General features: G+C 50.3%; 1 protein-coding gene across 2 annotated transcripts in view; it reads right to left on the reverse strand.

Moving 5' to 3' along the window:
* The window catches only part of SH3PXD2A (SH3 and PX domains 2A), a 248,259-nt gene extending 222,379 nt beyond the window's left edge, over positions 1-25,880 (reverse strand). Inside the window, exon 1 of one of the 2 annotated variants that reach the window (XM_055560250.1) lies at positions 25,279-25,880. In XM_055560250.1, the coding sequence (XP_055416225.1) occupies positions 25,279-25,350 (72 nt within the window). In that variant the 5' untranslated portion in view covers positions 25,351-25,880. The remainder of the gene's footprint in view (positions 1-25,278) is intronic. The other variant, XM_055560251.1, reaches the window with a different exon arrangement.
* Positions 25,881-26,426: the final 546 nt, after the last annotated feature.

Genomic DNA, 26,426 nt, shown 5'->3' on the forward strand with positions numbered 1-26,426 from the left:
ACAATGGAAATAGTAACAGACTTTATTTTCTTGGGCTCTAAAATCACTGCAGATGGTGACTGCAGCCATGAAATTAAAAGATGCTTGCTCCTTAGAAGAAAAGCTATACCCCAACCCAGACAGCATGATAAAAAGCAGAGAAATTACTTGACTGACAAAGGTCCATCTAGTCAAAGCTATGGTTTTCCCAGTAGTCATGTATGGATGTGAGAGTTGGACCATAAAGAAATCTAAGTGCTGAAGAACTGATGCTTTTGAACTGTGGTGTTGGAGAAGACTCTTGAGAGTCCCTTGGACAGCAAGGAGATTCAACCAGTCAATCCTGAAGGACATCAGTCCTGAATATTCATTGGAGGGACTGATGCTGAAGCTGAAACTCCAATACTTTGGCCACCTGATGTGAAGAACTCACTTATTGGAAAAGACCCTGATGCTGAGAAAGATTGAAGGCGGGAGGAGAAGGGGAGGACAGAGGATGAGACGGTTGGATGGCATCACCAACTCAATGGACATGAGTTTGAGCAAGCTTAAGGAGTTGGTGATGGACAGGGAATGCTGCAGTGTTGCAGCACTGGAGTGCTACAGTCCATGGGGCTGCAAAGAGTCAGGCACAACTGAGTGACTGAACTGAACTGAAAGGGGTTGCAGATTATCGAGGCTTAACCTTAAAGCAGAATGGAGTCAACTCTGTGGATGAACTGCAGCTACCTCCAACCTCTTATGTTACAGTCCAGCGTGGGCTATAGATCTGCCTTTTGTTTCTTTTACTATAGTTCAGTGGTTCTGATGCTGCACAGAATCATGCACAAGGCACCCTCAGCACTGAACTGGGAGAGCAATTTAAGGGATGTTCAATCCTCCTTGTTGGAGCCTGACCCACTCATCAGGTGTGGCTGCATCACACTGCCATCCCCTCCCGGTCTTCTAGTTTCCTTAGTCCCTGAAGTCCAATCCATCCTTCACACCACGCGTGCAGTTACATCTTTAAACACATCCTGGGTCATGTCAAGCAACACCTCCAGGAGCTTCTTGTGCTTGCAGGGAAGTCTGAACACCCAAGCATGATGCTCCAGCCCTGGGCCCCAGTCTCTCTTCATGCACCAAGGTCCCACAACCAGTCTCCTCAGGGCTTCCCATCATCTATTGGCTGCTGTGTCGCTGCCTTCCCCAGAATTGTCTTTCCCCCACCCCCACCCCCACCCCCTTCGTAGCCTAAGGAATGAGAGCACGAACTCCAGAGGCCAGGGCGCCTGGCTCTGATTCCCAGCCCACCAATCACTGACTCTGCCACCCTGGCTAAGACTCTTTCCTCTTTGGTAAGATGGTGATGCGATAACACGTCTACCTCCCAGAGTTGTGAGGATTAAAGGACAGAGAACCCAGAAAGCACTCAACAGCACAGGGCACAGAGTAAGCGATCCGCTGGACATACACATGTGCTCATGGGCACACAGACGCACACACGCTCCTGTGCACATCTGCTCTTGTATCTCCACAAAGCATTCATTTCATGCTCAGTGCTCTAATATATGATACATCCCACCCAAGGCACTGAACAGATAAGCTCTCCTCCCAGGTAGGGTTCACCCAGTGTGGTGGGCTCTGGGCTACTTTTTGTAATTGCTACTTTTGCTATTTCAAGAGTCACTCAACCAAATTCTGTGTTGGAATCAAAGCTATGTTAAGATGCCCCTATCTTTCTTGCCCTTTTAAATTCTGAGTTAGACCCAACTTCCATACCAATGACCAAGGCACCTGATTCTGAGTTTAATATTTTTCTTCAATAAATACAAAATGAATTTTTTTAATATGAATTATTGCTTTATGGTAACTTTGCAAAATCATTAAATAAACAAAGAAGGAATACATTTAAATGTTAAAAAATTTTAACTTTTTATTAACTTATCTTTTTAACTTGGGAATTATAATTTTTTACTTTGAACTTTTTTTGTTTTACATTTCACTGGAATATAAACTCCCTAGGACAGGGATTTTTGTCTGCTTTTATGTGCTATATAGTCTTGAACCTAGAACAATGCCTGGCACATAGTAGGCATTTAACAAACCTTTGCTGAATGAGTGAATGAACAAATGAAAAATACATGTAACATATAATAAATCCTTCTAGGCGGCAATCAAAATAAATAAAGGCTAAAATTTCAACATTTTTTAAATTAGAGAAACACATTATGGATAAAGTTTAAATACCTTGTTCTCCTCCCAGCCCCATTTCTCTCTCCCCATCTAGAAGTGGCCAGTTTCATGAATTTTTTTGTGTGTTTCCTTCTGATCTGTGTTTTTATACTTTTTCCACAAACATATGTAAACATGTATAAGGCACTATTTTCTTGGGAATAATTTTCAATTTATAGTAATGGTATGAAATTTAGATAAATAATATTTACATAAATGGTGCAAGAGATAATATTCTATTGCTTGCTTTTTCAATCAGTATTGTCCTGGGGATCATTCCAGGTTGACACTTATAAATCTTATTCCCATTAACTGCACAGAATTCCATCATATGAACATAGCATATTTATTTATCTATCCTCTTCTCCTGTGATTTTGTGTTATTCCAAGTGGCAGCCTTAATTCACAGAGTATTCCAGTTTTGTTCCTCCCCAGGCACATGGTAGGACTCTGCTTCCACCAGCAACATCTGAGGCTCCCCACTTCCTTATAGTCTAAACAACACTTGGTATTGTTCAGACATTTCCCCCTGTGCTTTCCAATAGGGAATCACATAATCTTTTGAACAGAACTGCTAAGTAGGGTACTCAGAGTACAGAATATACCAAATACTTGGGTTGACCAAAAAGCCCTTTGCATTGTGCCTTTTGCTTTTAAACATGACTTTAGCCTGATGCTCGGCCATAAATTGTGGACGGAGATGTAAGATAATACCATGTTCCTGAACTGATTCCACAAACATCAGGGATCCACAAGGGTCTTCATTGGAAATGTCACGTTCTCATTGTATGAAATTAGATACCGAAGGAATAGAAAAATGGATTAAATGTGGGCTGACCTACCTGTCCTAAATCCCAGACACTCTTTCCTATCAATGTTGCTTTGACAATGTATCCTACAAAAATAGTAGTCTAAGTTCCCAAATACACACACACACACATATATACATATGGATGTTTAGGGCACTACTATCTAAAATGGTGAAAATAAAAAAGTTGAAATTGACCTAAATGTTTATTAATCCTATAGTTTTTTTAATTATAATTTTTTTGCTATCTACTTCTGAACTGCCTTAAGAGTAAGATAATAAATTTCTATATAGCTGAAGATAGTTTTAGATGGGATTTAGTTACTTGCAGCCAAATGCCTCCTAACGGATCTCCAGTTTTGCACTGGACCAGCTCTAGCTAGAGGACAAACACATGCTGTCTGAGTCCATATACGCAGAGGACTCCAAAACACTTGGCGACTTCCCCGTCAGCTGCCCCCAAGAGGTAAGTCCCATGACCCCGTGTCTCAAGGGAGGAGAGCCTGACCAGGAACCCAGGGACTTTCACCAGAATGTGGTAAGGGGGCTGGGAAGTTAGTCAACATGAAAAACAAATAAAGATGCTGTGTTGTCTCTCTCCCCATCCCCTCCCGGAAAGAGAGTCCCCCGGGACAGATAAGCAAAGACTTTGCACAGTTTCCACCCTGCCCCCACGCTGCTGACCAGGCCAGAGGAAGTAATGGAAATAAACTCTAGGCACGTTCAACATTTTCCTACAAGATCCAGCCTCCACCAGCTTCAAAACAGGAGAGCAGCAGAGAAGAGCCAGATGCTCCAAAAGGTAGGGAGAGGAGATGCTCCAGGAGAACCTGTGCTTGGGGCCACAAGCCACCTGCCAAGGCTGTGGTGAGGCTCTGTGCCCTGGGCTCCTGGCCCAGCGCAAAAAAAAGAATCAAGCTTCTCCCATAAGCCATCAAAGGGCTGATGGTGGATGAACTTGGAAAGCCTTATATCAGTGAAAGAAAGTCAGTCACAAAAGTCCATATAGTTGTGGACTATGGCAGTCCAAAGTACGGCAGATTCTATTTATATAAAATGTCCAGAATAGGCAAATCCATAAGGACAGAAGGGAAATGAATTTCCAAGGGCTGGGGACCAGTGCGAGGGAGGAGGTTAGAAGTGATGGCTAAAGCATACTTACTTCTTGGGGTAATAAAAGTGTTCCAAAATTGACTGTGCCACAATTCTATTAATATAAACATACCCCAAACCACTGACCTGTGTACTTTAAATGGGTTGATTGTATGGTATGAGAATTATATCTCAAAAAGCTGTGCCCCAAAAAGGGGGGGGGGTGGGCTAAGAGCATCAATGTAGACTACCCGCAGCCGTAACACGAGGATGCCCTGCTCCCACTGTTTCCTATGTTTTTATCATTAATAATGCTTCGATGCCAGCCACCAGCTCTATGAGTCTGTGCTGCTTTTATTATCCCTGAAGCTCAAGGAGATTAAAATAATTTGCCCAGTCACGTGGCTTGTGGGGGACTCTGCCTCACCTGTAACTGCTGCACTCTGCCCCTCCGCCCTAATTCACATCAGCAATTGTTGTTGTTGTTCAGTCACTAAGTCATGTCCAACTCTGCAAGCCCATGGAATATATAGCATGCCAGGCTTCCCTGTCCTTCACTGTCTCCCAGAGTTTGCTCAAACCTGTACATTGAGTCAGTGATGCCGTATCAGCAGAGAGTCAAACAAGTCCACAGTGTTAACACCATAATAGTTTAACGCCTAATATTAATAGCATTGGTGCTGGGAATTTAATAAAGGATGGCTTTTGAAAATTTGGGCTGCTGAGGCTGCCTTGCCTGAATCCACCTACTTCCTAGGGTATAGCCTGGCTGATGTGTGGGGCACGTGGGTGAGGCAGAAGCGGCTCTTTACGGTTCTCAGGAATGCTGGCAGGAACTGTCTGCTCCTGAGGAGTTGTTTGGAGTCGCTGAGCTGGCTGGGTACCAGGGAGTCCTCTCCCAGCAGCTCAGGGAACCCAAGGGTATCTGAGCTCCATGAATGAGTCCCAGGACACATATCTGGGACCTCAGCTTCTGTGGGATTTCCCACTGGTCTGACGTGAGCTCTCATGGGTGGGAGCGGCCAGGCAAGCCCAGGGGCCCCACTGATTCTGTCTGCCAAGAATGCACACTGATGAAATGGCCACCCTCTGCTCCTTCCAGGAATCCAGGCTGGGGAGGCCTGTTTCTCTGCATGTCACCTTATTAGAGGTTAGATCACATAACAGATAACACAGACATTTCCACACTGCCCCAGCCACACACACCTGGACATGTGACTGGCTCACCATAAAACAGGAGGTGGACATTTGCTCTTGAAGGGTAAAACCAAGTATAAGGTTCCTTACTCAGCAGAAGTGTGTACCTACCCTCTCCTTGAGGCCCGGGGATGAACCCAAGGACTCTTGCAGCTTCCTCCCCACCCCTTCTCAATTCCTCCCTCGCTTCCTCAGTCTCTCCTCCATCTTCACCCCGCTCAGGGTCACAAGTCCTTCCTGGGATCAGGCCCTCTGGCATGTCTACACCAGTCTGGTTCAGGCGGCCCTGCCTCACAGCCTTCCTCCAAGGCCTCCGCTGAAGCCAGAAGTCACGCTCCTGAAGCAAGTACCCTAGATGGAGAGGAGGGCCCTTTCTGTATGTGCAAAGTACGGCAGAATTCCACTCACCAGCCCACCCCACATGGGTGGAGGGGGCAGGGGAGGGTAGACTTAAGAGGTTGGTCAGACCCCAGTTGTACCACTTAATAGCGCTGTCACCGTGAATCAGAGACTTAACCGTCCCCATCCCTAGTTTCCTTACCCATAAGACGGGAGTAATTCTATCTTTCTTCTGTGAGAGTGAAATGAGGTCTGCCAAACTCAGAAGAGGCACAGGAGAAAAGATAGTTATGGTAAATACACGTGAGAATCTATGAAACCATTTTATACTAAAATCTAAGTATTTCTGGACCCTTTAGCCTGATCATAAGGAACTTTCAAGGATACAAGATGGGCCCAGGAATATGCCTGATGAACAACGACCCAACAGCTTGTACTCCACATACACACACACACATACATAAACATACCACATCCAAAACACACACTACTCCACATACACACACACACATACATAAACATACCACATCCAAAACACACACTACTCCACATACACACACATAAACATACCACATCCAAAACACACACACACACATAAACACATACTCCCAAACACACAGATATAAATACATCACCCAGACATATCCCCAAACACCCATAACATACACACATACACAAGATATCCCCAAATACACCCCCCACAACACACCAACGCAGATACACGTGCACCTAACACATCCCTACATATATGTGCATTCCACACTCACTCATACACACTTCTTTTTTTCTATCTTCTTAAAGATGCTTTCACCAACTCTAAGGGTACCAAGTCTCACCACAATTTCCAACACTGTTACAAGAAACTGGATTACAGCAATAAAAACAACGGAGTGTCTTGCTCGCATATGTCACCTTGTACCTGAGCACAGAGGCCAGAAACTCTCGTCCCTACTTCCTCAGACACACACTGCTGACCTATGCTCCCGGCCTGACCTATGATGGATAAAGACACTAGATTTCTGTTTATCCGTAAGTCCCTTGTTTGTTTACTTCTGTCCTGAGACAAGTTTATGTAAGGTCAGATTCCCACGTTTCTAAGGCCCTGCTTCTCTTGGTCAAGTTTGCATTGACTGGGCTCCTTCTCTGATGAGGTCTGCAGAAGCTGCTGTATTGATCAAGAATTCTTCAGCCCTGCCCATGATGACTCACTGCCTCTTATTAACTTAAAAAAAAACCCTGGATCGCACAAGGATCTTTTCTGACTCTTCTATAACAAGAACCCCAGGAACCTCCAGAAAGACAGCACGGCCTGGGGAACTGAGTCTCAGAGGTTCTCACTCCGGCTCCACCACTTGCCAGCAGGAGGAAGCCGGCTATCACAGTTTGGGTTCATCCCAAAGCAGACCCTGAGACAAGGCCTTGGGTGCAGGCTGTTTACCAGGGAGATGATTCCTGGAACCCCCAAGTGAGGAAGTAGGGAAAGTGAGACCAGAAAAGGATAGAGGCTGATTGGTGTGGTTGTGCAGTCGCCAAGTTGTGTCCGACTCTTTACAACCCCATGGACTGCAGATGCCAGGCCTCCCTGTTCCTCACCATCTCCTGGACTTTGCCCAAGTTCATGTCCATTGAATTGGTGATGCCACCCAACTATCTCATCCCGCCACCCTCTTTTCCTTCTGCCTTCAATCTTTCCCAGCATCAGGGTCTTTTCCAATGAGTCGGCTATTTGCATCAGGTGGCCAGAGTGCTGGAGCTTCAGCATCAGTCCTTCCAATGAGTATTCAGGGTTGACTTCCTTTAGGATTGCCTAGTTTGATCTCCCTGCAGTCCAAGGGAGTCTCAAGAGTCTTCTCCAGCACCATAATTGGAAAGCATCAATTCTTTGGCACTCTGCCATCTTTATGGACCAACTCTCACATCTGTACATGACTACTGGAAGACCATAGCCTTGACTATACAGACCTTTGCCAGCAAAGTGATATCTTTGCTTTTTAATACACTGTCTAGGTTTGTCATAGCTTTCTTGCCAAGAAGCAATCGTCTTCTATAGAGGGTACTTAATGGGCATGTCACTGCTGTGGGCATCTGGGGCTCAGTCCTGCTGGGGATCCTCTGAGCCTCTGGCTAGAAATCACCTCCAAATTGTCCCAGTGGAGAGCAAGCAGCTGAGATATCAACTCCCAGGGATGATGGAATGATGGGATGACAACTTGCCTCCACTCCCTCCCCTGGCCTCCCTCAGCTGCACCTGCTTGGGTGGAGCAAGCTCCCGTGGCGCCCTGGCTGGAGGAAGCCCTCCCGCACAGAGGTGAGGTGGGGAGAGGGGACAGGGGGGAAGTGGGAGCGGGGAGTTGCCAGCACGCTGGAAGCCACTGCAGGGGAACTCAGGTGAGCTCAGGGAAGGGGGACGGGCACTGACGGCGTCCTCCACCTTTACAGTGCCTCTCCGAGCCTCTCCTACCTGTGAAACGGGCAGAGGACCTGCAGCCCTTCCTAGCAGGCCCCTCAGAGCCAGCGAGACCATTTGTGGGGAGTGGGACAACCTGGGACACCGCTGGTACCAGCAGGAGGCGCCGCCACCCTCTGTGGGGGCCACCCTGATGCAATACCCCCTCCCCCCAGAAGCTGCTCATGAGAGAGAGGTGTGGGAAGAGTGTGATTCAAGGTTCCTGGTCAGTAAGGTCAGGCTGGAGTCCACCAACCCCCACCCCCGGTCCCCATGCCAAACCCCAAGGCTGTTTAAATGGCCACCAGAAGGAGAGTGGCCCCGAGATGCTTTCCCCGGTCTCAGGTTCTCAGAGTGACCCTACGAGGAAGGCCTGGGCACAGTCAGCTGAGGAGTGAGGAGTCAACTGAGCTGGAGGGGTGAGCAGCTCGCTGGTGGCTGGGCTAGGAAATGATGGAGTCAGCACTGGATAACCCCCTCCTCTAGAACATGCCGTGACCCCCAACCCAGATGCCTCTATCACACACACCAGGTGGCTTCTCCAGGCTTCTCTATGTATACCTGTCAGGCCTGGATTGATGGGGAGCTGCCTACACCTGCCCTACCGGCTCAGCTGACAACAGGGACCCTCAGGGAGCACTAACTCTGCCCCAGGCACTGTTCTAAGTACCTTTATCATCATTATCTCATTTAATCCTCCCAACAGTCCTATGAGGATGGCACTGTTATTATCCCCATTTTATAGAAGAGGAGACTGAAGAACAGAGAAGTTAAGTGACTTGTCTAAGGTCATACGGAAATAAATGGAAGAGGGGAAACTTGGATTTAGGCAATCTGGTTCCAGGGTCCTGCTCTAAACTACTTTGCTACGTTCCTTTCAAAAGTGCAGCCTCATTCTCATCACTGTCTATCAGAAAGTGTTACCCCAAATGTTGGGAATGATACTGCCACTGACCTCTCTCCCGGGACAAGAACAGCATGAAGGAGACAAGACAGCACACTCAGCCTCCTTTTTAAAGATCAGGCTTCCAGGAAGACGGGGCAAATGCTCCATGCTGAGTGAGGGTCTCTTTTCTGGGGGCTTCATGTGCCCACAGTGGCATGTAGCACTGAAGTCAAACACAATTGGGGTCGAGGGCCTTTTTTTTCCTTTTTGAGAATGATAACTCTGGATGCTTTAATTGGGGCTCCCAATACAATCTTTCCACAAGGGAGGATAGATTGCAAGGAAGAGTCAAAAACACAAGAGTTTCCCGGAGTATGGAGCCAAGGCGAGCTGGCCCACAGGGAGATTGTGGAGATCACATGAAAGAACATCTTGGGGCTCACACATCAGCAGAGATAACTGGTCAACCCCAGGGGATCTGCCCCACCAGCTGAAGGCAGGTCATGGCCTCGGACTCGGTCTTCTTTCCGTTTCTTATATTACATCAGCAGAACCACTGCCAAGTAGAACAGAAATCCCAGCTTTCCTTGCTTATGCCTGCATCCTGCTTTATAACCAGTTCTGCCATCACCCCCACTCCCCACCCTTAGCCTTTCAAGTGGAAGTTCTGAACACAGGCTAGAAACAAAGCCAAGTGAACGGGCACAGCCGCGTGGATCCAACGCTTAGCAGAGGAGCCATTCTGTCAGTTCTCGAATGTGTGCCTGCAAATGACTCTTTTAGGGGGTGTTCTGTCTTATCTGTCAAAGGGAGCACACATTATTCCATTCATTGAGCTCTTATTCTGTGCTTGGCACTGCTCATCTACTCCTCACCACCAGCCTGGGAGAGGCGTTTATTACCCATGTTGTCCAGATGAGAAACTTCGGTGGGGAGGGCTCCAGTACCTCCCTGGAAGGCACAAATTTCCTGAGTGCTAAAGAGAGGACTCAGCCAGTCCAGCTTCAATGGCAGAAGCCAGACAGCACTGTACTGTCTTAATCCTCACAGGATGCCAGGATATAGAACCCATGACCAGATTTTTGTCATTGCTGTTTAGTCACTAAGTCACATCTAACTCTCTTGTGACACTATGGACTGTAGCCCACCAGGCTCCTCTGTCCAAGGGATTTCCCCGGCAAGAATACCGGAGTGGGTTGCCATTTCCTTCTCCAAGGGATCTTCCCAACCCAGGGATTGAACCCACATCATCTGCATTGCAAGTAGATTCTTTTACCACTGAGCCACTGGGGCAGCCCAGATTTTCACAGGGAAGGAAACTGAGGTTCAGAGTTAGGCTACCTGCCCGAAGTCAGCAGCTAAGCAGGAGAGCCAGGAGCAGAACTGATGTCAGAGTCTGGAGCCTGAGTTCTGTGATCACCATGAGCACCTGAAGGGCAGGAGGGGACAGTGCCAGCATGTGGCCAACAGGTCAGAATTGCCTGGGAGAGGGCATTTCAGGGCACACCAGCTGGCCACCAAGGCAGGCTCTGCAAAGTCCCCAGTGCCCCATGCCATTAAACCCAAAAGAGGCAGGGCCAAACGAAAGCCAGTGGCTGTTGACAGACAGGCAGCGACAGAGACGATGCAGCCAACAGCTGCTGTTTATTTTGGGGCCTGGGAAGAGAGGAAGGACTAGTTAGGGCCCAGCTCATTCCAACAATAAACCGGGCAGGGCAGATGGGGAGGTGCCCCCTCCCAGCTAAAGCAACAGCCCTGGCCACCTGCTGGGCTTTGCTGAGAGCTGAATGGCCTAGGTGTCAGAAACGTCTTGCCAGACGCTCTAATCTGGCCTCCACCAACTGACACAGTGCTCCCCACTCCACCCAGCCCCCCTCCCCAGCCCCAAGTGCTGGACTTGTAAATGGCCCAGGAAGACAATGGCACACAGCAAACCCACCCCCTGAAGTGTCAGGTTCCAGGAACAAATGGTTTTTCCTGTTTCAGGGACACAGGGGGCCACTCCTGCCTGCCACCAGTGGTCTCTGTTCCCTGACTTCTATACTTGATATCTAAGGTCTATGGACAACCTAAGCAGTGGCAAGACTGGCTGGCAGGATTCCCTGGAAGGCCAGGACATAAGATACAAGAGGCTTGTATCCCCATTGCCTGGCTCAGAACCCCAGGCCTGCCTCCTCCTAGCTTATGACCATTGGTAAATTAACCTCTCTGTGTCTCTGTTTTCTCATCAATAAAGTAAGGACTGTAAGAGTGCTTTTCTCATCAAGTTGTTGTAAGGATTCAATGAGCAAAGTGCTTTAACAGAATGACTGGCACATAATTCATGCTCCAAATATTGTTAGTAGTATGATTATTATCATCATCATCACCATCATCATCAATTAGCCTGGAAGTTTCCTTCTCACTGAACAGTGGAGGAAATTCCCTGGATATTACACATGGACTAAGCTAGCCCGTGATACAGGTGAACTAGAGACATCTGGTTCCTCATGCTATAATTCCACCTACTCCATGGATGAGAAAGGTTTTGGGGACTGGCCTGAGGATCTGACCACACTTAGACTATTATAAGGATGCATGCTTAGTCACTAAGTTGTGTCCGATTTTTTGCAACCCCATAGACTGTAGACTGCCAGGCTCCTCTGTCCATGGGATTTCCCAGGCAAGAACAGGAATATATACTTGACATTTCAAATAACCAATTGCTACAATTGTAAGTTAAAAGCTGTGGTTCTTTAAAAAAAAAAAGGAGTGGGGTAGGAGGAAGGGGCTTTAATAGAATAAAGCCTTCATCTACAGATTTATCTCATTGTTTGAGGACCTACTGTGATCCAGACCTTCCACTAGCATTAGGGAAGGGGTGTTAAAGACGGGAGGATGTGGGGGCTGCTGCCTTTGTAGGAGCTTGCCACCCTCGGGCTCCCAGTCGGAGAAACTGCTTTCAGCATGGTGGTGCCCTGCACACAAGTAGGTGTTTTTGGCCAGTTTCCATCTTCAGCAAGTCAAGAAGCCTTGCTGCTGAGCAGAGTACCCTGCTCGGTCTGGACCCAAACTGGATCCTTTACCTGTCTGACCTCGCCCCGTTGCTCATGCCCCAGGGCCATACCAGCCCCCTGTTCCTCCCTGAAAGGGCCAGGCATGGTCTTAGCTCAGGGCCTTAGCACTTGCTGTTCCCTCTCCATCAACCACTTCCCCTCCAAACATCTGCAGGCCTCACTTGTCCTCCTCCTTCAGATCTTATTCAAAAGTCACTACACACGGGGGCTGTCCCTGGCCAAGCTCTAAAAGCTAACACAGCAACTCACACCATGGCCGCCATCCCATCTCCCTCCCCCCGCTCAGTTTTCTCTACAACGTTTATCCCCCATCTACCACACTCCAGATTTCACCAATTTTTCGTTTGTTTATTGTTTCAGAATATGAGCCCTATCAGAATGTGAGCTCCAAAAGGGCAGGGATTTTTAGCAGTCTTGCTATGTTTCCAGTGGCTGGCACACGGTTAACATTCAAATGTTGATTGAGTAACTGAATGAATGAATTAGTATTAAAATGAATGAATAAATGAATATAAATAAGCATCAGATCAGAGTCCATCCCTCAACAAGCTTTTTAACCAGTCAAGACATAGGCTTGCCCCAAACTGAGAACCCAAGGTCATTCTTGGTAAGAGTTACAGGAGAGGTAAAAACAATAAACATTATAAAAATTCACAGACAGGAGACATTGTAAGATGAGAAGTCAAAGAAGCTTCTGAGAGTTGACAGAAACTAAGCAAAACCACGAAGCATGAGGACTTTCCTGGAGGTACACTGGCCAGGAATCCACCTGCCAGTGCAGGGGACATGGGTTCGATCCCTGGTCTGGGAAGACTCCACATGCCTTGGAGCAACTAAGCACCATAAGTATGGAGCCTGTACTCTAGAGCCTGAAAACTGGAACTACTGAGCTTGCGTGCCACAACGACTGAAGCCCAAGCACCCAGAACCTGTGCTCCATAACAAAGAGAAGCCCCTGCCACCACAGCAAGAGAAATCCCACACACAGGAATGAAGACCCAGTACAGCCAAAAAAGGAAAAAAACTAGAAAACAAAACAAATAAACCCAACCAACCAACAAACAAAAAAGAACCATGAAGGATGACCAAGTTAATAATAACAACAGCTGCCATTTATTGAAAAACTATCATGCGCCCAACATTATGTAGAGTAACAGCCTGGCATGCTGCAGTCCATGGGGTTGCAAAGAGTTAGACGTGACTGAGCGACTGAACTGATTCACATTTTACAGATGAGAAAGCTGAGGCCCATGGCAGAGAAGAAATGTGAACAAGTGTAACAAGGCAGTAAGAGTTTCAGAGCTGAGCCCATGGGGCAGAGGCGTTGGTGCTCTGCTCCCATCCTCATGTCCTCAACTTCCAAATGCTGACACCTGAGGCCCTCTCCAGAGCTGTCCAGTTGCCAGAGCCTAGTTTAACCAGAACAAGCCACAGGCTGAAAGTGCCGGGGAAGTAAACCACTCCCTGCTCCCAGCCACAGTGCCATGCTAGCCCCCATCCTCCAGGAGATGATGGACAGCCCCCCGCAGCTGGAGCTTCTGAAGGAGCAGGCTTTCAAAAGTGCTCTGGACAAGAGTCTGGGGGGGATAAAACTTTGAATCCCAAAATAGCGGCCAGACCTTGCTAGGGGTCCATTCTGGGTAGCAAGAGGCTTGTTATCTTATCCCAAATGCCAGCTCCAACCACATCATGTGTCAATGGAGGGGCTCGGGGGGAAGGTCAGGGTGGGCAGATAACCAGGGTTTAGTCCAGACCCTTGAAGTTTTATCAGGGACCCACGTGATGTGTTCCCTAGGCCTCCAGCCTCTCGGGAAGCTCTTGAGAGACAAAACCACTATAAAGCTTCAGGGCCCCAGCCTTCCAAGGGAAGGCCTGCTGTACATAACCCTTTGGGTTCACTTCCCTTCTTCAGCCCAGGGCAGTGCTCTCAGCTGTCTGTACCCCAACAGAACCACAGATCATGGCTGGGATTCCCAAGGGTGCATGAAGCAGAGGGAGAAATACAACCACAGAGACCAGAGTCTGATGAAGACCAGAGTGGGTAAAGAAAGACCCAGTGCAGCTAGTTTTTGATATGTGTGGATGTCTCCAGCTGGGGGCAAGGACAAAAGACTAATACTGCCAACTAGCCACCTAACCTTTGTGTGGCGGGGATGGGTGAGCCATCAGACCTGCACAGGCTTTGTCACTGCAGACATCTGGGTTCAAACCCTGGCTCTCACTGTTCAGGGCCATGTGATGCAGGGCGAGAGGCTGCCCCTCCCACAGGGATGATGCTCAGGGTGGCGATGGGGATTCCAGAAGACAGCAGATAAGAAGCCCCAGCCCCATGCTTGCACCTAGAAGGGCTCTACTCACACATTCTCTGACTCAACTTGCCCACTTCCCTTACCCGGGAGCCGCCACGTCCAGTGATCATGGGAAAAATGAGGCTGCTTTTCTCCAACTGCCAGTGAGTGATGACTAAAGTCAATAATTAACCCCTGCTTGAGACCCAAGTCCGGACATTGCCTATTACAGGCCTTAGCTCTGCAAGAAAAGGATCAGTTTGCCAACCTGCCTAGGCTTAGGCAAGCAGAAATCCCTGGGCAGCCCTGCCCTCATGGACGAGCGACTGGGTCCCTCCTGGGTGCCGGGGCCCTGTGCTGAGAGCCCGCTGAGTCCTGCCCAGGAGGCAGAATTCAGGAAAGAACTGCATTCTCTCTGAGCCCCACTGCCAGCACCATGCCAAGCCTCCCTCCCTGTTGTTACAAAGAGAAATTCTCCCACACAGGCAAGGCCCTTAAAATAGCCCTTTGGGTCTGGGCCATCAGGAAACGGAATAAAGCTGGGTCAGAATGGGGCCTACCATGAAAGAGTTCACAGAGCAGCCGCTTCAAACGCCAGAGACAATCCCTCAGTGCTCAGAACCCTCAGGTGGGCAAAGCCGCAAGGCAAGCCTTCTCCACGAGGAATACTACTCCCCAGGAGGACCCTGTGCTGAGCAGGGAGAAGCCCCTGCTACCCTGGGGCAGCACCCCGGATCCCTCTGGGAGAGGGACCCACATGTGAGTCATAGTGACAGTGGGACACAGGCATCGCCTAGGGCGAGGGGCCCAGCACACCTGGCCCTGTGCTTGACTAACAGTGCGACCTCAATTTTCTGAGTCAGTCTCTTTATGAACAAAACAGGGTTTAAAATACACACCCGCTCCATCCCTTACCCCACTTGCTCCGCCCTGAAGTTCACTATCAGCATTGGGCAGCACCCCACCCCCCCACCCCCTGGAGTGATCAATTTCCGCCAGGTCTGAAGTTCACACTCCAGGGATCCCAGAGACAGACAGGAGGGCCCCCACAGAACCCTGCTGCATAATTTATGCTGCACTGATACAGAGAGAGGAAGGGATCCGGCCCCCACCCCACCCACGCACTTCCACCCAGGCTCAGGGAGGGCGGCTTCCTCACCAGGCAAAGGAAATGACAGCAAAGGCTGGAGAGGGCTGCTGAGCGGAGGGCAGAAAGCCCAGCTGCTTCCACCTCACTAGCTCAGCCCCCTGGATGTCACCTCCTCCCCTCAGGTGACAGCAGGCAGAGGTGGCACTGGAAATAGCTCTGTATTTCCCATTCACAGAAACGACCAACTTGGAGAGAAGCAAAGTTCCCAGAGGTGGCTTTCTAGAGAACATCTTCACTAAGGGCCTAGAGTGGTCCTGAACTGACCCTGGCTACAACTGTGTGGATCACAATAAACTGTGGAAAATTCTGAAAGAGATGGGAATACCAGACCACCTGACCTGCCTCTTGAGGAACCTATATGCAGGTTAGGAAGCAACAGTTAGAACCGGACATGGAACAACAGACTGGTTCCAAATAGGAAAAGGAGTACGCCAAGGCTGTATATTGTCACCCTGCTTATTTAACTTATATGCAGAGTACATCATGAGAAACGCTGGGCTGGAAGAAGCACAAGCTGGAATCAAGATTGCTGGGAGAAATATCAATAACCTCAGATATGCAGATGACACCACCCTTATGACAGAAAGTGAAGAGGAGCTAAAGAGCCTCTTGATGAAAGTGAAAGAGGAGAGTGAAAAGGTTGGCTTAAAGCTCAACATTCAGAAAACTCAGATCATGGCATCTGGTCCTATCACTTCATGGCAAATAGATGGGGAAACAGTGGCTGACTTTATTTTCCAGGGCTCCAAAATCACTGCAGATGGTGTGATTAAAAGACACTTACTCCTTGGAAGTAAAGTTATGACCAACCTAGATAGCATATTCAAAAGCAGAGACATTACTTTGCCAACAAAGGTCCGTCTAGTCAAGGCTATGGTTTTTCCTGTGGTCATGTATGGATATGAGAGTTGGACTGTGAATAAAGGTGAGCACTGAAGAATTGATGCTTTTGAACTGTGGTGTTGGAGAAGACTCTTGAGAGTCCCTTGGACTGCAAGGAGATCCAACCAGTCCATTCTGAAGGAGACCAGTCCTGGATGTTCTTTGGAAGGACTTATGCTAAAGCTGAAACTCCAGTACTTTGGCCACGTCATGCGAAGAGTTGACTCATTGGAAAAGACTCTGGTGCTGGGAGGGATTGGGGGCAGGAGGAGAAGGGGATGACAGATGATGAGATGGCTGGATGGCATCACTGACTCGGTGGACAGGAGTTTGAGTGAACTCCGGGAGTTGGTGATGGACAGGGAGGCCTGGCGTGCTGCAATTCATGGGGTCGCAAAGAGTCGGACACGACTGAGCGACTAAACTGAACTGAACAGGCTTCTTGGGGCAGAAGTATGGCAGAGGGACCTTGTCTAGAAATTCACTTCAATCAGGAAGAGCTCCTTTTGGTAAAGCATCTCCTTCTCAAATGATGAAGAAACCAGACAGAGGGTTCTAGGACCCCTTCACACAGCTATTTTTGCTAGGCTCAGCATTTTCCAAAGCAGCTTTCATATCCACCCTCCCCTCTGCAAGGCAGCAGGCCAGAAAGGAAGCAATGAGCCCATTTGCTAGATGGGCAAATGGAGATGGAGTGGGGAAGGTGACATGTGGAAGGTTTCCCATCTTAAGGAGCCAACCAGCCAGGCCTCAGGTGGAATCTCCTTGGGGCTTGGTCTTCCCAGACGCGATGAGAGATCAAGGGCTGTGAGGCTGCTGTGGGGACAAAGTCAGCTTTGGAGCTGGCAGGCCTGGGTCAGCTTCTTAGCTGCATGGTGTTTGGCAATTCATTTTAAGCTCTCTGGACCTCGGCATCCTGGCCTGCATGAAGTGGATGTCGGTAGCAACTACATACTTCAGCACGCTGTTTTGAGAGTTTCCATGTAAAACTCAGCATGTAAAAAACATTTAGAAATGTTAGCTGTTATTATTACATTTTCCCTAAAGAATCAGGCTTACTGGAACATCTGACAATGGGGTGAGGGTTAAATAAACCAAGAGGTAGTCTGAAGCACTGTCTTTCTAACTAAAACCGGTTGAGAGAGATGCTGAGATAGAAGACAACGCTGGCCTGAAAGTTTCAGGTGACGCTGAGACTTTGGAGACATCCTGGGCTCCCAGCAAGCTGTTCAGCATTAGCCCCCAGACCCTCCGAGAACAAGGGTCTCCTCTCTTGCCACTGGGGTGCTTGAGTGGCAGTGCTGGGGACTGGAGATGGAAATGACCTCGCTGTGACATAAGGCCCTGGCAGTGGGGCCCTCCACGGATGAGGCCCAAAGCAGTCAACACCTCACTTCTTGCTGCCCCTCCACCACCCTCATTCCCCAAGACCTCTGGGGTGCAATCAACTTTTATGAGGCAGCCTGACCTTTCCGAGTAAGAGCTATAAACAGAGAAGGGCCAGGCTCTGGCCTGCCAACTGTAGAGTCCCCAACACACAGAAATGGTTCCCATCCCTACATAGGTAGCTCTGTTCCCGCCATGGCTGCAACAACAACCCTAGAGCCAGTTCTGGGGCTCACCAGAAGGACCCCACAGGGACAAGCGGGTCCTGTCCCCTGCAATCCTTGGGAGGAATGGAAGTTGCGGAGGTAAAGCCTCTAGACGGGTATGTGAGGCTCTCAACAGCTGGTCGCCCTTCCTCCCTATCCTTCCCGGCTTGGGTTTTGCCCATGTTTTCCTTGCATGTTCCACCTCCAGCACCTTTGCTTTTCCCTTTCTTGGCATGCCTTCCCCTCTTTTTCCCACCTAAATCCTATTCTTTCCCACCCAATCCCCAGTTACTCCTTGAGGCCCATCACGAAGCTGGCCTTCGCCAGTCAGTCTTCCCTGAAAAACTCCAGTTCACACAGAACTCCTTCTGAAGCTCTGAAAGTGAAACTGCTGGTTGCTCAGTCGTGTCCAACTCCTTGCAACCCCATGGACTGTAGCCCACCAGGCTCCTCTGTCCATGGAATTCTCCAGGCAAGAATACTGGAGAAGGTTGCCATTTCCTTCTCTAGGGGATATTCCCAACCCAGGGATTGAACCCAGGTCTCCCACATTGTGGGCAGATTCTTTACCATCTAATCCACCAGGGAAGTGGGTCTTAATATTAGTACAAATGCCTATGCAGTACTTAATATGTGCCAGCTACTGGTCTAAGCTCACATTTATCGACTCATTTACTCTTCACCATAGCCCTTCGAGCTAGGTCCTATTTCCCCCTCATTTTTGTTTGTTTGCTTGGTTTTGTTTGTTTTTAACAGGTGAGGAAAACTGAGGCACAGAGAGAGAAGGAACTTGCACCAAATCCCAGGGCAGTAAGTGGTAGAGACAGGATTCTGGCCTGGGGATAGCAGAGCCCAGGGACTCTCCAACAATACAGCCTTCCAGACACACATGTTACTCTCAGGAGGTGTGGCCCAGACTCCTTGGTTCCTTTCATACTCCTCACATTTGACCTGGCTCTAATGGGGAAGAAAGTGACAAGCTCATAGACTCTGGTGTCAGATGCCAGAGTAAGGATCCCAGCCCTGACACTGAATTACTCTAAGTGAGAGCCGCATAAACTCTCTGGGCCTCAGTTTCTACACCTGTAAAGTGGGGATTAAAACACTGACCTACTTCATGGGGAGGTTATGATGTTAAAATGAAATCCCCTCTGAAAGGTCTCTTCTGCACTGCCTGGCACATAGCAGGCACTCATATACTGGTTCTCTCCCTTCTCACTGCATCTCGACATCCTCACTGGATTCTGCTCAGCACCCACTGCTAATGTGAGCCACCTGGAGGCTGCTGGGGGCCTCCTTGTGGCCCAGTGTGCCTCCCTCCCTCCCTCCTGTCCTGACTCCACTACACAGAGCAGCAGCCGAAGCAACCTGGCCCAGGCAAGAAGTCACACACAGCCCTGGGAATCGCCTCCTGAAATGCTGATCACCCTCCTGGACTCTTCCGTTATTGTTGGCAATAGCCACGGCAGAGAACACCTCTGGCCCTGACTCAGAAACCGTTTCCAAAGCCAGAGTCTCCACCTCATTTCCCACACACACCCCTTGTCCTTCCTGTTCCCGGGATCCCTGTCTTCACCCATGATCCTGTTCCTGGACTCTCAGAACTCAAGAGGAGTAAGTGTGACTACCGTATGTATAACTCTATTACTTGTTTTATTTCATTTAATAAAGAGGCAAAAGAGAACAGAGTTGCTTGTTAGGCTTTTTCTGGCCAAGAAATAGTCTGGTCAGTGACTCAGGCTGAGGAAATTAGAAGGCAATTTCCAGGGACCGCTGTGCAAACCCCAAAGTCAGAAGTCCTAACAACACTCCTCTAATTCACTGCCTCCACCAACGATTAACTCATGCTGGCCTCGGAATATCTCTTTGGAAAATGCAGCAGCTGGCGCTTATATTTCTGGATCTGGAACCGGTCTCCAATGACATCAAATAGGTTTATTTTTCCCTTCCCTTTGCCTCCCCTCTGCCTGCCACCACACATGGTGATTCCAATCCCAATTTGTCCCCCCAAGCCCTCACTTGGCTGGCTCTAAAGAGGACCATGATAAATGGCTGACTGTGTTCCTTCTTCCATCAGCCTTGAAGGATGTGGTCGGTTGTTCCATGAGCAGGAATCTTTGTCAGACCCGTGAATCACCCCTAGATCACTTCCCTCCTTGGAGCAGGAGAAAAAACTGTTCTTATGTGTGTGTGTGAGAGAGAGAGACAGACAGACAGATAGTAACGAAACAGGTATGTGTGCTCTGTCGATTCAGTGGTGTCCAACTCTGCACCTCTATCAACTGTAGCCTACCAGGCTCCTCTGTCCATGGGATTTCCCAGGCAAGAATACTGGAGTGGGTTGCCATGCCCTCCTCTAGGGGATCTTCCTGACCCAGGGATAGAACCTATGTCTCCTGCATTGCAGGCAGATTCTTTACCCTCTGAGCCACCTGGGGAGCCCAAAAGAAAGAAGGGAAGAGTGCTGGCCCATGTGTGGCACTGACTTTGGGGCTGGGATCCTATATGACCTTGCCCTCACCTGTAGCACCTCTCTATTTCCCTCCCCCAACACATGTTCCTTCCCAACACACCAGGAAGCCAACACTTGGACAGCTCCAGGAAGCCCTCCAGGTCTGAACAGCTGCTCATTGTTTATCTGTTTCTCTTGTATATTGAGTGTTTTCCATGGGGCATGTAGCCCACTTTCCCATCAGACTGTGAACAGCTGGCCTTCCTTTTTGGCCTCAGTCTTCCCTTCTCTTACAGCTTCGCCTATCAGATTCTAAATGTACTCACGGGTTTCAGTGATAAGGAGAACCAGACAGATGCTAGTATGTTGAGTACCCATGATGGGCGCCAGGTACTTACTTCAGTCGTGTCCAATTTTTTGTGACCCCATGGACTGTAGCTTGCCAGGCTCCTCTGTCCATGGGATTCCCCAGGCAAGAATACTGGAGTAGATTGCCATGTCCTCCTCCAGGGGATCTTCCTGACCCAGGGAGTGAACCCACATCTCTTCTGTCTCCTGCATTGGCAGGGGGATTCTTTACCACTAGCGCCACGAGGTAAGGCACTAAAAGTAGAAGCTTTGCCCCCAAATGATCTCAGATCAATTTTCCAAATCCTTGTAAGGTTACAGGTGAGGAAACTGAGACCCAGAGTGGCTGGCTCCAGGCTGCTCACCCAGGAAGAGTCAGAGCCAAGATTCAAAACCTGAACTGCCCAACACCAGTAATTCTACAGTGGGACTGGCCTGAGAAGACCCTGTCCATACTGCAGCTGCACATCCTTCTTCCTGTGGGGCTGGATCCACAGTCTAAGGGCTTAAGGAAAAAAAAATGAAAGGCAGAGAAATGAATGGGTCTATGCCCAATTCCTAAAAATGTAGCTCCCAGGACCAAGCCCCAAATCTGCGATGCTCTAAACACACAAGAGAATGTATTATTTCTCCAGGGTGGATCCTTCATTTATCAGCTCAGGCATCACTGGAGAGCAGACATCATCTTGGGTTTGTTCTAATCCCCTGCCTCACAGTGACCTCCCCCCATTGCCTGTCACATGCTCTCCTCTGGGACACCAGGTCCCACATAGTGAGTGCATTCTCAAACACCCCCTGGGATTGCTCTCTCGTTGTCCTGTAATTCTGAGCCTGGTCTCCACAACCAACTCCAGTGGAGGAGAAGGGCCTCATTGTAGGTTTGTATCTTCCTCTGGAGGTGAAGTGACCTGAGTGGACCCACATCTCTAACTGGGAGACCCTGAGCAACTTCTCACCTCTCCACGTCTCAGCTCACCCATCTGTATTAAGAAACCAAAGACTTTGCATGGACTGTAGGAATCACATGAAATCTTACACATTGAGCATCTGGCACCAATGACAGTAACTGCTCACACTGGCTATTATTTGCATTCCCTGAAGAGTCCTGTAGAGGATCAGAACATTCACGACTGGTATTTATCTGAAATAAACAATCAGGAGAGGAAATGACTGCGAAAGCACAACGCCTCTCAAATCCAAACAAATAATTTCTTGTTTGCTTTAGATGCGCCAGCTCCTCTCCAACACCATATGACTTGACTTACACCTACACATGCGTGTGGGTGCAAAGAATGTGAACCGGAGCTCACATCCTCATGGAAAGTTGTCAAAGGTAACTGCAGTTTGCATCCAGCGCCATTAGGACCATTTGAAAGACAAGTGGTCTGAGGCCAAAGCCAGTTTACCTAAGGTCTCTCCAGGGACAGCTCATAACAGCTGAGAGAGGAGCCCAGCTCCAGGCATGGAGCCTGGTCTAAGCAGCAGCTGCCTACCTCCCCCAAACACTCCCCCCTCCTGCATCCCAAGCAAGGCCTTGGCAGAGAGGAAGGAAGCCAAGGGCTGACAGTACCACCCAAATGATGCAGGTCACCTGCCTGCCCTTTCATAAACAGGCCAAAACACAAGACCCTTGGTATCTAGGCGGCTCCACACCCATCCCAGAGACAAGCCTGCCTTTGGCTGGATGTCCTGAGAGGACCTCTGCAGTGTGTTCCCAGCATTCTGGAGCCGGCAGAGCCCCTCCTGCTTGGGTCCCAGGCCTCTCATCAGCTAGCTCCGGCTAACGTGCATATCCCATAAAGCTGCTCAGCTCTGCAATTTGCCAAACCACAGACTCAGAATTCACCGTCACCTCACCAGGAAAGGTGGGAAGAGGGCAAGCTTCTACAGTGCAGAACGGCTTCCAGGACATACATGACACAGGCGCAGTGTGTCCTGCCGGCTACCCACACCAAAGTGCCTTGGCCAGAACACTTGACCTTCTGGTGTGTGGTGTCGGCCTTGCAGAGGCCAAGGGAGGAGGTGACCCTAGGCTTCAGAGGCGCTGCCTCCCCGCCTCGCTCCTCCTGCCCTGTTGGCCCCATCGACACACTCTACTATCAGCCCCCTCTCCTGATGCATTAATGCCCCGCACATGCAGGAACCTCTTGCTATGACCAGATATTTGTCTTCCTCATCAACCCCAACCAGCCTTCTAGGGAACTTAGATGAACCCAACAAACGTGATGGGCAGAAGGCCAATTAGACCCAGGTGCTGTGACTCGCTGTGTCACAAGCGACTCTACCCCAACCGGTTCTCAGTTTCCTCGTCTGTAAAATAACGGGTGGAGTCTCAGGAGTCCTCAGGTCCCTGCCAGCTCCACAGTTCCATAATACACAACACTGTCTCCTTTAGCTGTTTTCCACAACCTGCGTTCAGGGCTCTGTATGCTCCCGTCTGCTCAGTGACATCACTCCCAGCCCACACATAGCATCACTGATTCTTAACATGGGAAGCGGACATGTCCCAGAAAACACTGTCCATGAAAAGGGAGGAAATGATCATGTCGATGGAACTGGATGGGACTTTTTTTTTGTATTTTTCACAGAGAACAAGTTATTAGCAATCTTAAAACCCCAAATCTTTCTTCCTTCTTGCCAGACCATTAATAGCTGCTTTTCAAAAGTGCTTTCTTAGTCAGAATCATGCCAATCATAAGCTACCATCTAATAAGTGCCTTATGTGCCAGGACCGCACTAAGTGCTTTGCATGGATGATCTCATTTAATTCTCCAGACAATCTTATGAAGTAGATACTACTATTATCCTCATTTGAAAAATGAGGAAACTGAGGTACATGGAGGTTCAGTAAATTGCCCAAAGTTGCACAGCTACTCAGTGTCTGAGCCAGGCTTTGAACGAGAGCCTCTCACTCAAAGCCTCAGCACTAACCACCTCTCAACACTCTCGCAGGGGGCCACTAGTCCCTTTAGCAAGGCTCCTGGCTAGTGTGTTCTACATCTGTAACCTTGGACATCACTGGTCAAAGCTAAGGTCTGATGTTTCACCTAAGATCCATAGAGAGTGCCATCTGTTGAAAGCAGTGCCTACCTTACCTGAGGACTAGAAAAGAAGCCCTAAAACTGCAACATTCGAGAAAAGAAGTTAGGAAGGCTGACTTCATAATAAGGGCTGGGATATGCCAATGGACATCTGCCTCAGAGGAGGGCGACCACATGGGAACCCAAATCCTCCAAAGACAGCTTTCTCAAAAGGGCAGGGCAGGGGGATGCCTGCTGGGCCAGTGATACAAAAGGATGAACCCTCCCACCAGCACCCACCTTTCCGCCCCCTCAGGAACCAGACTCCTTGGTTTACCTCCTCCCCAACCTGAGCCCAAGCTCATTTATTCCACTAAAAAGAAACCCGAAGATCAGAGCTATTGGGGATAAAGACAGAAAGAGTAGCCTGAGGCTGACATTAGCACAAATCCAGTCCCCTTCCAACAAGGAAATAAAAGGCAGAGATCAATGTGCTGTCTAGGGCAGCAACCCACAGCCTGTTTTAATTGTGAAAATTAATGCTTTGAGCATTCTAAATGCTCCTTTAAATGCCTAATTTGCAAATAAGATGCAGTCCTTGCTGTCTCTTCTGTCTCAAGAACAGGAGCAAAGCCGCTAGGACTGGCAGCCTCGGGAGCCAAGGACACCATTTACTTTCTAAGGTGGGAAAGATAGGAAGACGGGATGGGCTGAGATGAAGGGGCGTCGCGTCCTACTGGCCCCCAGCTCGGCTCGGTCAACCTTAGCCCCTTCTCATTAAGTCTGGGAAGGCAGGGGGAGGGGCAGCCGGCCGCTCCTCGGAGACCACAGCAAACATTTCCCTCCTCGTGTCGGAGACGGAGCATCACTTAAGAGGAAATGAACCCCGGTTAAGGGTCACGTCCAGAGGAGGGATAAAAGGAAAAGCCACAATTTTCCTCACACCGACAGACACGAGGGCTTTAAGAAGGAAATCAAAGCTCAGGGCTGAGGGTGGAGGTAGGGCAGAAGCGGCGGCTTCTCTCGGCCCCCCAGACCCAAGCCTGGGGAGACAGAGACCAGGGCACAAGTAGGAGGCTCGTGCGAGGCGTCCGTCCCCGGGTAAACCTCTGAAAGCATCTCGGTCTGCGTGCGCCTGAGCGACCCGAGCCCCCAGGGAGGGCCGGGAAGATGCTCTTTCCCAACGGAGCTTCCCAGCAAGGGTTTGAAGAACGTTCCCCCTACCATCCATCAATGCTCAGGCGGACAGATGACTTCACCGTTGTAACAGACAAGGGCAGCCACTTGCCAATTCCAATGCCAAAAAAAGAAAACGGGCGTGGGGCGGGGGGGGGGTAGGGGGGAGCAGCGGAGGAAGGTCAGAGAAGGCTTCCCTGGACATCACAGCCCTGCGAAGAGACTCCACCGCCAAAGGCTGCCCTGTAGGCGCTCAGCTCCGGGACTTATCACGGAGAGGGCTGAGGGGCCACCCAGGGGCCCTCAGGGGGTTCCTGGCCAGCCTCCCGCAGGGGTCGTGGGGGCGTACTCACATAGTGCTTGGAGGGGTTCCTCCGTTTCTCCACGTCCACCACGGTGGCATCTTGCACGCAGTAGGCGAGCATCTTCCCCCACGAAGCGAGTGGCGCCCCCCGGCGGCGTCACCTTCTCATCCCGGTCCGGCCCCGGCTCCTTGTCCCGCTTCCCGGGTCCCCGGGTCTCCCCAGCTACCTCGGGCCGGCGCGCCGCTGCCCGGGCTCCCCAAGCCCACAGGTACAGCCGCTGGACGGGGGCTGTTCAGAGGGCACGCGGGCTCCGTGAGCCCGGGCGGCTCCCCGTGGGCCTGCCGCGCTCCCCTTCCCTCCCGCGCCGCCGCAGCTCTCCGGCTCGCCCGCCCGCTCTCTCCGCCGCCCGGTGGGTCCGGCGGGAACTGGCGGAGCAGAGGAGGGGCGGGGGTGTGTCCCGCCGGCGAGGGGACGGGGCGGGGGCCCCGGAGCCTGCTGTCAGCGCGCTGGGGAGGGGCCGGCGGCGCCCCTTCTCTGCGCTCCGGCTCCGGGGGGCTCGGCGCTGACGGAGGCTGCGGGCGCAGGAGGCGGAGGCAGGGCCGGGCAGGCAGAGAAGGGAAGGGAGGGGAGAGAGGGGAAGCGCGCGGGGAGGGGCTCCGGGCCCGGGGGAGGGGCTCGGGGCGACGGGGAGGGGGGCTGCAGCCCGGCCGGAGAGGCCGGAGCGGGCCCGCGCGGCCCCACCGCGCAGAGAGCGCGGCCAGCGGCCTGGCGCGGCGCTGGGCGACTTGGCCAGGCACGGAAACTCGGGGTGGCTTCGGAGGGAGGAGGGGCGAGGGGGAATGAACCCAGAGCGCCCCCGCCCCGGCTTTCGGCCTGGGAGCGGATTTGTGCCTTTCGGCCCCCACCTTTACGGCCCCCTCCCACTCCTATCCCCCAGAGCTCTTTCATGAAAAGTAGTTTATTACCCCCACCGTTTTCGCTCAGGCCCTCCGAGCTGGAGACAAGGACTGGGGAAGTAGGCGGCATTAAACCTTTCAAGCCAGAGCCTCCTTTGATAAACCACCTGCCCCCCTGCGGGTCACAAAGGGTATATTCTCCCCGGAAATGTGATCGATCCACTGCCTGAGTCGCTTATCGATCTGAGCCTGGATAACCAATCTGTGATATCATTTACCAGTGAGGTTACAAGACGATAA

This window comes from Bubalus kerabau, chromosome 22, assembly GCF_029407905.1.
Source record: "Bubalus kerabau isolate K-KA32 ecotype Philippines breed swamp buffalo chromosome 22, PCC_UOA_SB_1v2, whole genome shotgun sequence".
NCBI lineage: Eukaryota > Metazoa > Chordata > Mammalia > Artiodactyla > Bovidae > Bubalus > Bubalus kerabau.